This window comes from Manis pentadactyla, chromosome 1 (genome assembly GCF_030020395.1).
Source record: "Manis pentadactyla isolate mManPen7 chromosome 1, mManPen7.hap1, whole genome shotgun sequence".
NCBI lineage: Eukaryota > Metazoa > Chordata > Mammalia > Pholidota > Manidae > Manis > Manis pentadactyla.
In genome coordinates, this window is record NC_080019.1 from 206359779 (window position 1) to 206374459 (window position 14681).

Consider the following 14681-nt stretch of genomic DNA (forward strand, 5'->3'; position numbering starts at 1 on the left):
GCTTTGGGGACCATGCTGGCTATTCTGGTCTATAAATGGTATGGGTGGTAGAGAGGGCTAAGTAGGCTGGGTAGATGCACTAGGGCTGGGGCAAGGAAGGAAGGGATGGGTTTCCTTCCTGGGAATGCAAGTGGGTAAGCCAGTGATTTTTCAGTCTTCAAATTCAACATGCATGTTCTCAGGCTATTGAAAAGGATGAAGAGAAGTAGCTTCTCTTCTCAGGCTCTCCAAAGAAAGCCAGGGAGAGGTTAACTAAGGACAGCTGGGAGAGAGATGATGTGGGGACAAAGAGATTAACGGACACAGGAGGAACATAAAGGAAGGGAAAGGGGCCAGGTTTTGTAGCGGTGGGGACACCCAGAAATTGTGGTTCGGGAGAACTGGGGATGAGGGGCAGCCACTGTCTGGCCCAGAGCCTGCACTGCTCAGGAGCTGTGAGGGGCCAGTCTAGATCTGAGGTGGACATAGGCAGAAGGAGACCCCTGACTTTTGGCTGCATCCCCACTGCCTTGAGCCAATTCTCTCTTCTCCATGCCAGTCAGTGCCCTAGGGGCCTCCATGAAGTGCACACAAGGCATAGTTGCTGCAGTTATTAAACTCCCCAGTGATTCTGAAAGGTGTGGTCCATCAACCCTTCACTCAGAGAAATACCCACAGTATCTTAGAGACCCATGATTTCCTTAAACAAACAAACAGAGGGTACTCAGGTCATGAAAACATTGTTTTACATAAATGGAAATAGGTGTCTTCACCGGACTTTTTTTAGTCTTTAATATGCTAATGTACCTGTGAACTTCAAAGGCAGGGGAAGGGACAGAGTGCTATTTAACAGGCCTTGGCTTTTCCTTTTTATTTTTTTAAGGAACAGTGTCTTGAGAGTCTGGTGGGGGTAAGAGAAAAGCCCACACCCTGGCGACCAGCCCTCCAAGCTGAGAAGGCACTATTGTTTATGCTGAGAGATGGCTGGGGTTTGAATCTAGACCCCACAGGGCTCAGCCTCATCTTCTGTTGAGTCTTTGAAAGCAGAATGTGGCTTGCTTTGCGGGTAGGGGGGATGCATGGAGGGCAGAATGTCCTACAGCACCAGTAAGTCTCAAGTGAGAGGCTGCAAAAGGGCTTTACGGGCAGTTTCAATACCAAAGCCACTGCCTCTGACAGAGTTCATGGAGGCCTCTGAGGAGCAGGCTTATGAGCTCTGCAGCCCTGACAGATGCGATAAGCACTCAGAAGAGATTTGGAAGGGGAGAGGAGTAGCTGAGGGGAAAGAACAAAAGAAGGAGGCATCCTAGGAGGGTGAGGAAGCTTAGGAGGGTGAAGTATCAGGAAAGGGGCAGGGGGCAGAAGAGCAGAGCTAATGCCATGTGCCAGCTGCATGCTGCGCATCTGTACTCATTCTTTTTGTGAGGCAAATCAATACCAGGAGACTCAAGGTTAATCACATTACCCAAGGTCACTAAGTAATAAGCAGGACAACTTGGGCCTGACTCTGGATCTGTGTGCAGGGTTGGGGAAAACAGGCTGGAAAACAAGCAAACCGAATGGGCAAAAGCTGTGAAAAGCAGCAAAAAGGATGGGGCATGGAGAGGCCAGAGAAGAGGAGGAAGGTACAGTGCCCAGACAGGAAGGGTACCCTGGAGCCCAGCTGGCTGTGCCTTGTCAGGGGCTGGGCTGGTGGTGAGGGACGGGACAGGACCCTGCTTGCATGGGTTGCCCTAGGGCTTAAAAGTTGCTGAGTGGGTGTGATAAGGGAAGAGCTTCTGGTTGTTAGCTGTGAGGATGAGGGCACAGAAAAGAACTTGTAAATTAATTCCAGAACTGAGTACAGGACACAAGGTCTCCCATAAGAAGGATGGCAGAAAAGAAGGGGAAGAGGTCATAGACAGCTGTGTGGTCAAGTGTTACCTCCACAAAGGGCCTGAGGCTCAGAACAGGGGCTACTATGCTGGGGCTTTTCCTGCCATGCTTTCCTTCCAGCTCGCAGTGGCAAGGAGCTGTCCCCAAGTGTGGACACCAAACAAGACTGTCACCCCGTCCCTCCTGTAGAAGAGCCCAGCCCCCGGAACCCTGGTATATGCTCACAGACTGCACAGTACCCACCTCCTCTCCTTTGCTGAGCCGATCTGCCAACATGTGTCTGAAACCAGAAGGCAAGGAGGTCAAAGTGAGCAGTATGGAGATAGGAGGGTGAAGGGGGGCTGGAGTCACAGGGACAGACCATGGCTTTGGCACCACAGCCTCAGGTGGGGCCTGACAAGCACTTTTGGTCTTCCCCAAAGGGGTGGAATTATTCTCACCTCCAACCCTGTCACAGGAGCCACCACATTCATGGATACACAGAAAACAGTTCCCAAGGTACTGTGTCCACTCCATAATCTGACGTTCCCCAAAGGCTTACCCAAAGAGGAACCAGTCATAGGCCACAGTTAGGTAGAGCATCTCAGCAGGCTTCAGGGATGTGTGGATCAGCCCATCCTGGTAGAGATGGGGGATATGTGCCAAGATCAGAAACATGCCTCCCCATGACTAAGTCCCTCCTCATCCCAGGATGTCACAGACCCAGTGACAGCCAGGCTGCCCAACAGCCCCCAGGACAGGTCCCTCACTCCAAATCTTTATTTTCTGGACAGTCTTTTAATACTCGCAAAGGGCAGTTCTTGGTAAGATCCTTTGATGGTTCCCCGACCCCATGGCCCAGCCTGTCCATACTCACAGCCCACAAGGAAAGGCGCAGGAGAGAGATGAAGAGGGGGGTCCGATCCCAGCCTGAGATACAGTGTACCAGCAGCCCGCTGTCGTCTGCTCGGGACCCACAGGACAGGCAGCCCAGAAGGGAAGCAGACATGGGCTGGTGAGGCCGCGGCATGCCTGCTCCCAGCCTGTGAGAGTGATAGGCCTGGCCACGCCTTGTCTTTCTTCCCAGCGCGCATCGCCCAGACTCTTCTCCAACCTTGTCCCAGAAAGGGGTGGTGGTGGGCACTTGTCTGTCTTCCGGCTATAGTGCTTGGCACACTTTTGGGGAAGCAGTCCCACTGGGACAGTCCACTGTGCCCATGGGGCTGACCTGCATGTCCCTATCCAACAATTCTCAGGGGAGCATTACAGGTACTTTTGGAAAAGATAGTTCTGCACTGTGCATCGCTGACCCCAGAATTGCAGGACATTTAGGAACCTTGGTTAACACCCACCAAATCCTAATGGCTATTCCCAAGTTCCTACAGCTCCCAACTCTCCAGAAGTCCCCTTGATAGGTGTTTACTGCCCAAGGTAGAGAACTGCCTAGCTCCAGAGACAAACATGTGGCATTTTTACAACCTGGCTACAGTGACTGGATCAAGGATGGGCTACTTGACCCAAACTGACCCAATAAGTGTGAGCTCTGGAACAGAGGTGGTCTCTCTCCTCTGCAGAAGTTAAGATGGCAGGAAGTAAGTCTGGAATGGTTGCCTGCCACTAAGCTAACTAGATAGAGGGTATGAGAAACAAGGAGAGATTCTTTGTGGTATTTTTTTTGGTCACCCATTCTCTGTTCTTGGGCCTGTTGGTTACATAAGCTAATGCATCTTCCCTTGTTCAAGTAAGTACAACCTCACAGAAGTCCTGATTGATATTAAGAAGTTGGTCAGCTTGCCCACCAAGCATGACAGGCCCATCCAATCTAACAGCCAAATTGGCTGGAGTACCACCCAGAGAACAGGTCCTCTACAGGCTTTTGTGTATGACAATAAAAAGCCAGGACTGACTTTTTCTCATCTTTCTGAATTAGAAGGGCCATCTGGTGTTACATAATGCTGACGCTCAAAGCTCCCAGGCGCAGAGCACCCTGTGTGTGATTCAAATGTAACAAGTTCATAATTTTGTTTTCTAGGGTTTTGAGGACATGGAATAAAGCTGCCAATGGACAAGGGAATCCTCAAATCCTTCTCACATTAAGCGAAAGGTAGGTGTGTGGCCCCAATAAACAGTCTTGGTGTGGTCTGGGAGCACCCAGATCACTGGGTTGAAGGCTCAGGCAGAGGCAGACTCACCGTCGCTGTTAATTATGGAAAGCAGCAGTTTCAGGTAGTTTTGTGTTTGTTGCACCAGGTCCCAACTCTGTTGGAGGAGGATAAAGGGTCTAAGGAATAGATACTTAACTCAGACTGGAATGTCAAGGTATTTAAAAACCAAAATGTTAAGAACTGTTCTGAGGGAACAAGTACCCAAGGCTCTGGGTCACAGGCCACAGGTCCCAAATTCCAGCTAATCTGAGATGTCACACCCCACTCCCAGAGCTCCTTCCACCTCTCCCTGCACTCTCACCCTCCAGACACCCCTGTTCATTGGGCTCTACCCTGAGGAAGGTGAGAAAGAGGGAGCCATGCAGAGGCCTGGACACCCCACAGCTCAACACCCACCACGAGCAGAGTACATCAGCCTCCTCTAAGCCCTGGGCTCCTGGCACAGCTGTCCAGGGAGTTGAAAGAGGCAAAGAGCCTTGAGCCTGTGGCCACTGTTGACAAACGGAAAGAGCCATTCCTCATCTGGTATCACTACACAGAAACCAAGGAAAACATCAACCTTCTCATTGACCATATTTCATTTGCTTTTTACTGCAATTCGCTGCATACTCTGTCTTTTGATGAATAATAAGTACAATCTGTTTGGCAGACAAAATCTTTTAAAACAGGAGGCCCATGAGGTAGGAGATGAAAAATAAGCAAAAGCTGTAAAAGAGATCTGAACTTTTGTGCTAGTCCAAGCAAAAGGCCTAAACCAGACGCTCAGAGAAATAGTCTACTCGGAATCTGGAATTCCATGGAGGGGCTTGACCCAGTTCTGTGGCCCCTTTCTCCCTAGCTGGGGGCAGCCTCAACACAACCGCTTGTCAGTGTTCTGGGGCTGTACAGGGAGAGGTGATTGTCAGCCAGAGAGCACTTCCTGTGGGGGAAGGGGGAAGACGGCACCTGTAATTGGAATGGTTTTCTCAGGAATTTAAAACAGGCTCATTTACCTGACCCTCCCATGGCCCCTGGAGAGTTCTGGCCCACTTTTAGTGGCTCCAGAGACGCCCGCTGCAACACTGTGCTAATCAAGTCATTACCTGGCACAAGCACAGGGGTCTCTCTACTCATCTGGCTCAATGTGCCAGATACACCATTGCCGTGAGATTTCCTCTGAGCTGTGATTCTCGCTGGGTGAGAAAAAGCAGGAGTGGGAGGCAGGAGCTATGCAGCATAGAGCTCAGGGCAGTCAGGCAGACTGGAGGAAAACTGCAGTAGCCAGGAGGGCAGGAACCAGCCAAGGACTGAGCCTGTGGACCTCCAACCATGGTGGTTACTCAAAGGGGTAACCAGTGACCAGACAGAGGCACCAAATTCACACTGTGCCCAGGGCTGGGGTAGGAACCACAGGTTGGGGAGCACTAGGCTAGTAGAGGCTCAAGGTCACACAGCTAAGCAGAGCTGGGGCATGAACCCAGCCCTTCCAGACTGCAAAGTTCATGTTCTTAGTCACATGCTACAAAGGGACTTTTCCTACAATACCAGAATAAGAAAGCAAAGTTTGAGACTGCAGAATATGAAGAGGACCTGGGAAATGTACTAGTAAAATCAAGGTTCATCTATGTACTCCACAAAAAAATTTCTGAGTGCAGAGCCAAGCAGCATGCTTCTGCTTATGTTTCTATGCCTGGAGTACTTTTCCCCCTGGCTGGCAAACTCCTACTTATCTTTCAAAGGCCCAGCCTCACTATCTTCTCCACAGAGTGTTCTGTGGCCCCTGGTCAACACCTCTGCTACACAGGTGATGGTTGATGTTGCTGTCACTTTTCCTACTCTGCACCCAGTGAGGACAGAGCACATTTTGGCATCTCTGCATCTATAAGGCCTAGTACTTAGAAACTAGGTGTGCTTAGGCACCTGTAGAATGCCCCTTTACTGCTTGTTCATGGCCAGGGCCCAGCCGGAGGAGCAGCAGCCAGGAAGCGGTATTAGGGCACAGAAAGAGCAAGCAGACCTCTAAGGAATTCAGTCTGGTTTCATGGAGGGCAGCATCTCCCACATGAACTGCCAGAAGGGCTCCTCCACTTGTAAACATCACTGTGCACATCACTGAGGGCTTGGCCCTAGGACACAGCAGTGAACATCATGATGACCCCAGCCTGCATGGGGCTGCAGGAGGTGGAGGGCCAAGTGAACTGTGGCAGATGTGCTGATTGAAAGGAGATCCCCAGGATGCTGTGGGACCATGTAATTGGTGAGGTGAGCCTAGCCCATCCCTGTGGACCATTAGGGAAGGCTTCTTGGAGGTGGTGACATGCATGTAGGAAAAGGGAGGGAAAGGAGACAAGTGTTTCTGGAAGAATAGCATGTGCAAACCTGGAGAGCACTCTTTCCCAAGGGGCTGAAAGAAGGCCAGTACAGCTGGAGAGAGGGGGAGGATGGCGAGTCAGTCACAAGAAGGCAGGACCGAGTGGAGCTGGGTGGGCCACATAAGGATTGCTGGGCTCTATTCTGAGGAAAATGGGAAAGTCAGGTTTTAACGAAGGGGTGACCATAATGACCTTGCTTCATCATATGGGTGTTGCTGTCAGCCAGACCTATTCAAGTCCTTTATATTCACTATTTCCAGTTACTGCTCAATGTGGCCTCACACTCAGACTTGAGATGCACTGAGATGACAGCGGTCTGGACTAGACTACTGGCATGAGAGATGGAAGCAAGATGGACTGCAGAGTTTCAGGGGCAGAGATTTAGGGAAGTGAAGGGACCTGGCAATGGATGTTGGGGAGAAAAGCACACAAGTTTCAAGTGTGAGCATCTGGGTAAATGGTGGAAAGCTCGGGGGTGCTATAGGTTGTGGCTAATTCCATTCTGGACAGCTTGAGTTTGAGATGGCAACACAAAAGGACACTTGCAAAAAGGGATGTAGACATGGACCACCAACAGAGGCCTGGCCAGAGCCCCAGGTCTGGGCAATCTGGCAGTGGGCTAGTGGAGTGAGATCACCTGGGGAGATGAGGAGGAATAAAAGGGAGTCCTAGACCCCCATGCTGAATGGGCTGGAAGAGCAGAGCTCACACCTGATTGAGGAAGAGAATGGAAGGAGGCCCAGTGCAAGCAACTGGAGAGGCAGGGATCATAGGAAGAAACCCTGTCCTCCTACTCTTGTGCCTGGAATCTTGTGTATCCACCCTTATTAGTGTACATTTAGCAGTGTAACTTGAGTTAGCAAGCTAGAAGCCTACTTCTTAATTATCATCATTAAAATTGGTCTGGCATTTTAGTTAAGAGGACACTTTCCTGCAGTGCTCATATCTGACTTGCCACAACTCTGAAACAGGTGTTAACTTCACTTTCAGAGAGAAGTGAGGTCACTTGCTCAGTGCCACAGAACATTGCAAGAGGGGCCAAGCAACCTGGGGCTAAGATCCAGAGCCTATATCTACTAGGCAGAACTCCTTACATCACAGTGCTAGAGACAACATCCTTGGCTCTGTCAACACAACTAATCCCTATAGTTGCACCTTATTTGGTGAGTAAGTAGTTCATTAGATTCAGTTTGTATCTGCATAAGGAGAAAGAATGGTGCCAGAAGGGAGAATAAGGATGGCTTGGTGTAGGGCCTACTTGAGACCTCTGCATACAATACATTAAGAAGGAAGCCTGAAGGTTCCTTTGGCCACTCAGTCTGTCTAGCTACAGCCTGGGATTTTAGTTCAAGGGACAGGGTCCTCGACCTGTTCCTTGTCCAGGTTTCTGGGGCACAACAAACTGGCCTGCTTTCCTTCCTGACACTCCCTCTCCTGTAGAAAAACCCATGTAGAGAAGACATGACACCACTCTCACTCATTCACTTAAACAGTTATGGAGCATCCACTTCGGGAGCTGGATGTACAAGATAGAACAAGATAAGGATGGCCTCTACCTTCACAGACCACGTGCTATCAGGACAAGTTTCAAGGTGTTATGGGAGCACACAGTTGCTTAACAAGCAGGCCAGACCTCCCTGAGAGAAGCAGACCTCAAGACTGGATGGGAATTATCCAGACCTTGGGATAGAAGAGAAGGAAACAGGATATTTTCTAAGTATACACTGGCTTGGTCTTTCCAGCTCTAGACTCCATGCCAGTTTCTGTTCTGGGGATGCATAAGCCATAGTTTCCCATCCTTCTGGAGCCCACTCTACCAGAGTTGGGAAGCAAGTCTCTAAATCAAGTGAGTACAGCTCAGTGGAAAATCCCACGATGGATACGCCTAGGGGTTAATAGATGCAGGCATGTGAGCTTCCAGGGACAAGGAAAAGAAGACACATCAGGGAAGTGTTCCTGGAGTGGACAGCCACATCAAATCCTGAAGGCAGGGTGTCAGCCAGACAAGAAGGGGCCGGGAGGTGGCAACCAGGCAGCAGGAACAGATAATGTGGCAGGAGGCAAGAAGAAAAAGGCTACTTGTTCTGGCTAGAGCAAGTGACAGGGAGATTGCTAAAAGCCTTTGGCTTGTGTAGTGGGCTAATCCATCCAGTAAGACTGGGGCCCCTTCCATGGCAGACTGACAGAGGAGAGGAGCACAATGGAAATAATTTTAAAGTTTCTATAATTAAATGAAGTCAGGAAGCTCATGCTTTCTCTGGCAGAACACGAATTTGAAAGGAAAAGTGAAAAACGACACTGAAGCCCAGAGCTGGAAAAGCAGACTCCATAAGGTCCTCTGGAAATACAACCCCCTGGTGGACACAAATCTTTGAGTGAGTCATGTTCCAAAGACTTCGATTTTTCTGGGCCAAGAGAAAATCAGGAGAGAATTAAAAAGATAAGCAGTTCCTTCTTTTCTAGACTGAGAAGTCAGAGGGCTTGAGCCAGGTCTTTAAGCATCTGCATGAAGGACTTGTGGGGTAAGCACGGGGTCCGCTTGGCCCCTCCCTTACCCCTGCCCCGCTGGGAGCAGGTGCCTTACCTGATACTGGCTCCAGTCAATGTTCAGAGAGCATGTCAGGAAGTTGGGGATGCTCAGGGGGGCATCAACGTAGTCCTGGCAACAGAAAGACACTTGTGAGATGCAGGCTGGCCATGGGCAGGTTGCAGCCCTGAAGCTGTGACTACCACAGGCAGGCAGGTCGTCCTCTTCCCTGGGCCAGATGCCTGTGCTACATTGGGAGTGACAGCTTAAAAATCAAAGGGACCCAATACTGCTGCCAAGTGGAGTTTTTCAGTCAGCCATCCTAGTGTTTGCTTCTGAGACAGATGTGAACAACCTGTATTCACGCTCCTGTGGTCTGTTTCCACTGACTGGAGAAGGGACAGAAAGCTGGTCCCACTCTTTACACAGATGGTAGAGCAAAGAGAAAGAACTTTTCCTATCTTATTCCCAAAAACTCCTTTAAAGAAGGAAAAAATTAGAGGAGGAGAGGAAAGTATATATGATGAGAATTTGAACATGTATATAAAAAGAGAAGAGGGAGAGAAAATAATGAGACTCAGTCTGAGAGAAAAAGGAAAAGGGTAGTTGTTTTTCCCAAAAAGTTTGCCAGTTGTTCTCCACAGTCTTTGTTTGCAAAGAAGTATTAGACCCAGGCTGATGAATGTTATTGATCATACCTGCTTCCAGTTAAAAATGAGCCCCTCAGCCATGTAATCCCGATCCTTATATTCCTTGAAAAATTCACAGCCTGAAAAAGAAGGGCAGAGTTAATGGTACCACCCTTTCCAGCCCAGTCTCCTGAGACCCCTGAGTACTGAAGGACAGAGGTGGCCCCAGGTCACTCAATTCTCTGCGTGGGTGGGCCCCTGATGAGGCCACAGTAGATATGGTTGAGGACTAGAATGGACAGGCAAGAGCCAGGGAGCATGCCTCCAGAGCTCCTCTGGCGCCCAGTTACATGCCTTTCCAGTGAGGTACTGCCTGCCTGCACACCTTTTTGTATCTCCTTCCACCTGTGCTCACTGGTTATCGGTCACTTGTCATTTCTGGTCCCTTTCACGAACCTCAAGTGCCAACAGCCAATGAACAGAAGCACAGCTAACAACTTGAGCCCTGGCAGCACTTTCTCAGCAGTTTCCCTAGTTTCAGAGGATCACTCACCCTCCTCTCTATACGTTGCAGGCTTTCAGTGAACACTGAACATCACAGCATCCTGGAGAGGGATAGACAGTGCCTGACATGTGAGAGGTGATCAAGAGACACATCCATTTCCAACAAAGCTGGCCAAAAGGTATTTTTCTCTATCATTCACTAGAAAAATTCTAAGAAACTCCACCAGGGTAAGCCCTCAGAAATACAGAGAACAGTGGAGAGAAAAGGGCTCTGGCAACATTCCCAGCTTCAAATCTCAGCTTTTCACTTAGTTCTGTAACTGTTAAGTTTAACTTCTCAGAGCCTTGGTTTTCTCATTTGCAAAGTGGTTGTTTAAAGATGAGATGAAATAATATACACAGAAATGCAGCACAGCACTGGTACCACCGGCACTTGTATGACAGCACTCTAATATTATCACCATACTGTTGAGGCACCAATAGCCACAGTACCAGCCGGGCAGCTTACAATCAGCTGCCTGGCTCAAAGTGTGAGGCTTGCCCTCAAACCACAGAATGGTGTGCATCCAGGGTTACTGGGGCTTCAAGCCACAACACCGGCAGAAGGCACTTTGAGGGCAGCTTCTTACAGTTACTCTCAGTTCCTCATCCAGGGCCAACACAAACTTTGGAGGGGACATGGCTTGGGCCACAGGTCCAGATCTGGTTAGGTCCTCAAAGGCAAAAGAACAGTTGCCCAAATTCTGTGGAAGTGGCCAAGGCCAAGATAATTCACTTGGCAATGTGGGCCAAGTTCCTGTCTGAGGCTACCACAAAGAAGACAGGAAAGGTTCCTTTGCAGAGGAAGGTCTAGAGACACAGCCTGAATGTTTTGTAGACGTGGCTCTCATCTCATACACACTTTTGCACTGTAATCCCCTGGCCCTCACTGACTGAGAAGTCAGGGAATGGTCCTCAGCTATAATACTTCAGTCTATTCTGAGGTACCTCACTGGGAGAAAGAAGAAATATAAATATCAGACAGAGGCCCTGAGCTTATGAGCCCAGGTTTAGCAGAGATAACCAATTATTTCTCAGAGCTCCTGAGAAGTGCTATTTCCCAAACTCGAGCTGCTCAAATCAACACTTGCAGGCTCTAGGCTAAGCTGTGACCAACCTATGATACAGAAGCAATTTTTGTTGAGAAACAGAATTAAAATAGACTCGGTACCCAGGGCAATGCCTGACATCCATTACTTGAACAGGATTCTGAACCCACTGAAACAGAGAGTCAAGAGAGATGGGAGTTGGGTAGAAAGAGGAAACAACTTAGACTTGTGCTGTTCAGTTTTTGGCCCACTCTATTTTGGTGCCTGAAAGTGCTCCCAGAACACTTCTCATTCTCATCCATCAGTCTGAGCTCAAGTTAGTTTCACAGCTAGAACTGATAGCACCAGAGTTCCTGTCTGGGCTTCAGAATCACTAGAGGGTCAACTCAGACCCCCGAAATGGCAGCAAAGGGCATTTCATGACTTAGTTTGGTAACAGTAATTGTTTTTTCCTTGTTATGAATACAGCCATGTAAAGAATTTCAGTAACATAAGTACAGCAAGTAAAAAGTGCTTCTCCTGTCCTTTTATCTGGGTGTGCAAAGGCATCTCCCTGAACCCCAGTTTTTTAATTTTATTGATACCACTTACCTTCCCATTAACACATACACACAACTCTCAGATGTAGTACATAAATATGTTGGGAAGAAAAGAGAAAAAAATTCATGGATCACATCACCTTCCCATTTTGGTGTATTTCCTTCTCATATTTTTATGTAAGCACTTTTTGTAATGTTACATAGTTGAGATTGTACTATATAATTTTGTATCCTGCTTAGCATCTTAAGCATTTTTCCATATCAAAAGTTTAGCCATCCTTTCTGACTTTCTACTATCATTTATATTTTCATTCTACTATCAAGGGCTATACTATAATTTTCATATTCATTATTCTGACTACTGTAAACATTTCCCATGTTTTGCTAGTGTACGTGGACATTATGACTAACATCCTTCATCCCCAAGTTAGCTGATTATGGCCTAATAAATAGCTGGGTCAAAGGGTAGTAACATTTTGGGAGTCTTGTAACAAGTTGTCACACTGCAGTAGACGGCATACTGTTTTACTGCTCTGGAGCAGTGGTGTTCAAACTTCCAGCAAAATGCATTTTTTCTAAACCAAGTCCTACTTAGAACCTAAATATACACATAGAAAGCAATGTATGGGTCCTAGACAGTGAAGATCCTTCCTGTTCAGCATAGTACCAGTCAGTGGGTCCCCAGAGCATCTCCTGGGAATAGGATCCTGGTCTGAAAACCAGTGTTAGAGCTATCCAACTGCTCCAGACACCCAGGTGGGACACTCCTGTCATGATGTGGCTCTGATGCCGTGCAGCTCATGGTGGCATCATTATGGTCTGTGACTGCTGCAAGTAGCCTAAGGGAAGAAAGAGGTGCCTTCCTGGGCCTTTCCTCCCAGGCACCCATCATTCGGCCTGGTGTTTATTGAGTGAGTACCTGTGAGGGATGGGTCTGGCACTTTACCCAGAAATAAGCACCATTATCTTCATTTTATGGAAGATGAAACTGATGCTCAGAAGTGTTAAGAGGCTTATTCAAGGACACTCGGTGCTAGGGCTGGGATTCAGGCTCATCCCTACATGGCACCAAATGCTAAGCTGCAGAGAAGAGTGGAGACAACTCTGGTGGAGGTTACCATAACAGTACGAGGCTATCAGGGGTCATCGTTCAAATACCCCCAGCTTACACTGATGAGGATACCCTTTCCCAGCTAGGCATGGATGACCCTGCAATTCTAAGGAGAAGGCCTCCTGGCTATACAGCAACCTGCTGTCACTGGCTTGCCCTTATCTTGGCCATGTGGCTCCAAGATGAAGAGACAAGGTCCAACACAGAACTGAAGGCAGATGCTGGTGCTCAGAAGCAGGAGAGAGGATTCAAGGATAAGAAGTACACTTCCTGCTATCTGTTGACAAAGTCTTGATGTTAGGATTTCTTGGCCTCCACTGCTAAGGAAGCATGTATTGCCAGAACGCTTAAATGTTACCAACTGGGCTGACACAGCTTTAGTATCCAGTGCAGAGAATACCATCCTGACCACATGTGGCACACACATCTGTGGGACAGAGACACATGCAGCTATCTCCATATATACCAAAGTGCTTTGCAACATGGTGAGGTCACCAACCATGTACAACTGGGGACAGAGCAGTTAAATTCTTCTACCAACACAAGCGCCTCACCTGGGGTAATTTCTATAAACAACTCGATCATTGCAAGATAGACATGCAAAGGTTCATATCTAAATGGGCCAACGTAGCATGATTACTTGATAAGGCAGAGTACTAATAATATCCTTTTACAGTGAAACAGGATACTTTACCTGCACAAAGCATTTTGATAAATATGATCTCATCTAATCTTCACAACAAAACCCTGAGCTAAGCCTTTCCAAGTTCCAAATGACACATGAGAAAACATGAGGCTCAGAGAGGTGAAGTAAGTCACTCAAGGTTGTAGTAATGAGTACCTGAGCCAGGACTCAATCCCTGGATCCCTGCGAGTGGAAAGCCCCTTCCAGACAGCATCATAACCTAAGTATGAAAGCCCTCGACTGGGAGACCCAGTGTCCTATTCTGACTGACACAAAGATCCTTCCAGAAAGCTCTGGGGCACATATGTACCGAAGTGTAAAGGCTTATAGATGGACTTTGAGAGCCTCCAGGCATAGGAAGCCTGTCACTTGACTAGACCCTTAAAAGAGCTCCCTACCTGGATACGGGACGGACAGGAGAGTGAAGTCGGCATAGCGCTGGGCTTTGTCCACCTTCTCAGAGGAGGTTACACTACAAGACAGGACACAATGTGTTATGGCATCCCAACTCATACACACCATTCCCCAGAGTGTTATAACAACTTAAATGACTTGCTAAAGAAACTAGTTAAAATTGATTCCCTTCAGCAGTGCTCACTTTGAACAATTTAGAAATAAAACTTCTCTGTTCCTTACCCTGACTTATCAAGGAAGAGAGGTTATTCTCCATCTAATACTGCAGCCACGACAAGCAGGACCTACAGTTGCAGAACAACCTTCCAGCTAAGCCCTGCAAATGAAGCCAGCACAGCCTGCTGACCTAGAGGCTGGGGAGAGACAGGAGCCAGATAACTGAGACAATGTCCAAAAGGAACCCTTTGGGAGACCCTCACCTCTCCTGTCTTCTCCCATTAAGGATAAGCCTGAACAGCGTAAACAAACAGCATCTGAAAAGGAAAGACTTAGGGCTATTCTGACAGGTGAAAGGAGGAAAGGATAAGGGAATATTCAGAGAGCTGAGCTGTAACTTCACCTCAGTATGCCTTCTTTTCCAAGACAACCTTACAAGTTGATATTACAAAAAATAATAAAAATTTGGAAAAATTCCTACAAATTCATCAGCTTAACCCTAAATTTTGCCTTATCATATGAAGATTTGGTTCACACATGAAGTAAAAATTGGGCATACCCTGATTTTTTGGTTCTACTTAGAAAGGGACTCTAACCTATCTCTAAAAGAGATGGTGCAGACTTGAGCCAAGGGAAGAACTTTCAAGGGTATCTAAGAGGAGGAGGCAGCAGATCACAG

The 14681-nt window shown here is 48.0% G+C and overlaps 1 protein-coding gene across 9 annotated transcripts in view; it reads right to left on the bottom strand.

The window, feature by feature from the left end:
• MTMR14 (myotubularin related protein 14) overlaps positions 1 to 14681 on the bottom strand; it is a 42726-nt gene that overhangs the window by 13036 nt on the left and 15009 nt on the right. For all 9 annotated transcript variants that reach the window (XM_036877519.2, XM_036877529.2, XM_036877522.2 and 6 more), the window contains 7 exons: positions 13831 to 13904; positions 9575 to 9645; positions 8934 to 9008; positions 4026 to 4092; positions 2711 to 2796; positions 2396 to 2472; positions 2098 to 2134 (listed from right to left, as the gene is read on the bottom strand). In XM_036877519.2, the coding sequence (XP_036733414.2) occupies positions 2098 to 2134; positions 2396 to 2472; positions 2711 to 2796; positions 4026 to 4092; positions 8934 to 9008; positions 9575 to 9645; positions 13831 to 13904 (487 nt within the window). The remainder of the gene's footprint in view (positions 1 to 2097; positions 2135 to 2395; positions 2473 to 2710; positions 2797 to 4025; positions 4093 to 8933; positions 9009 to 9574; positions 9646 to 13830; positions 13905 to 14681) is intronic.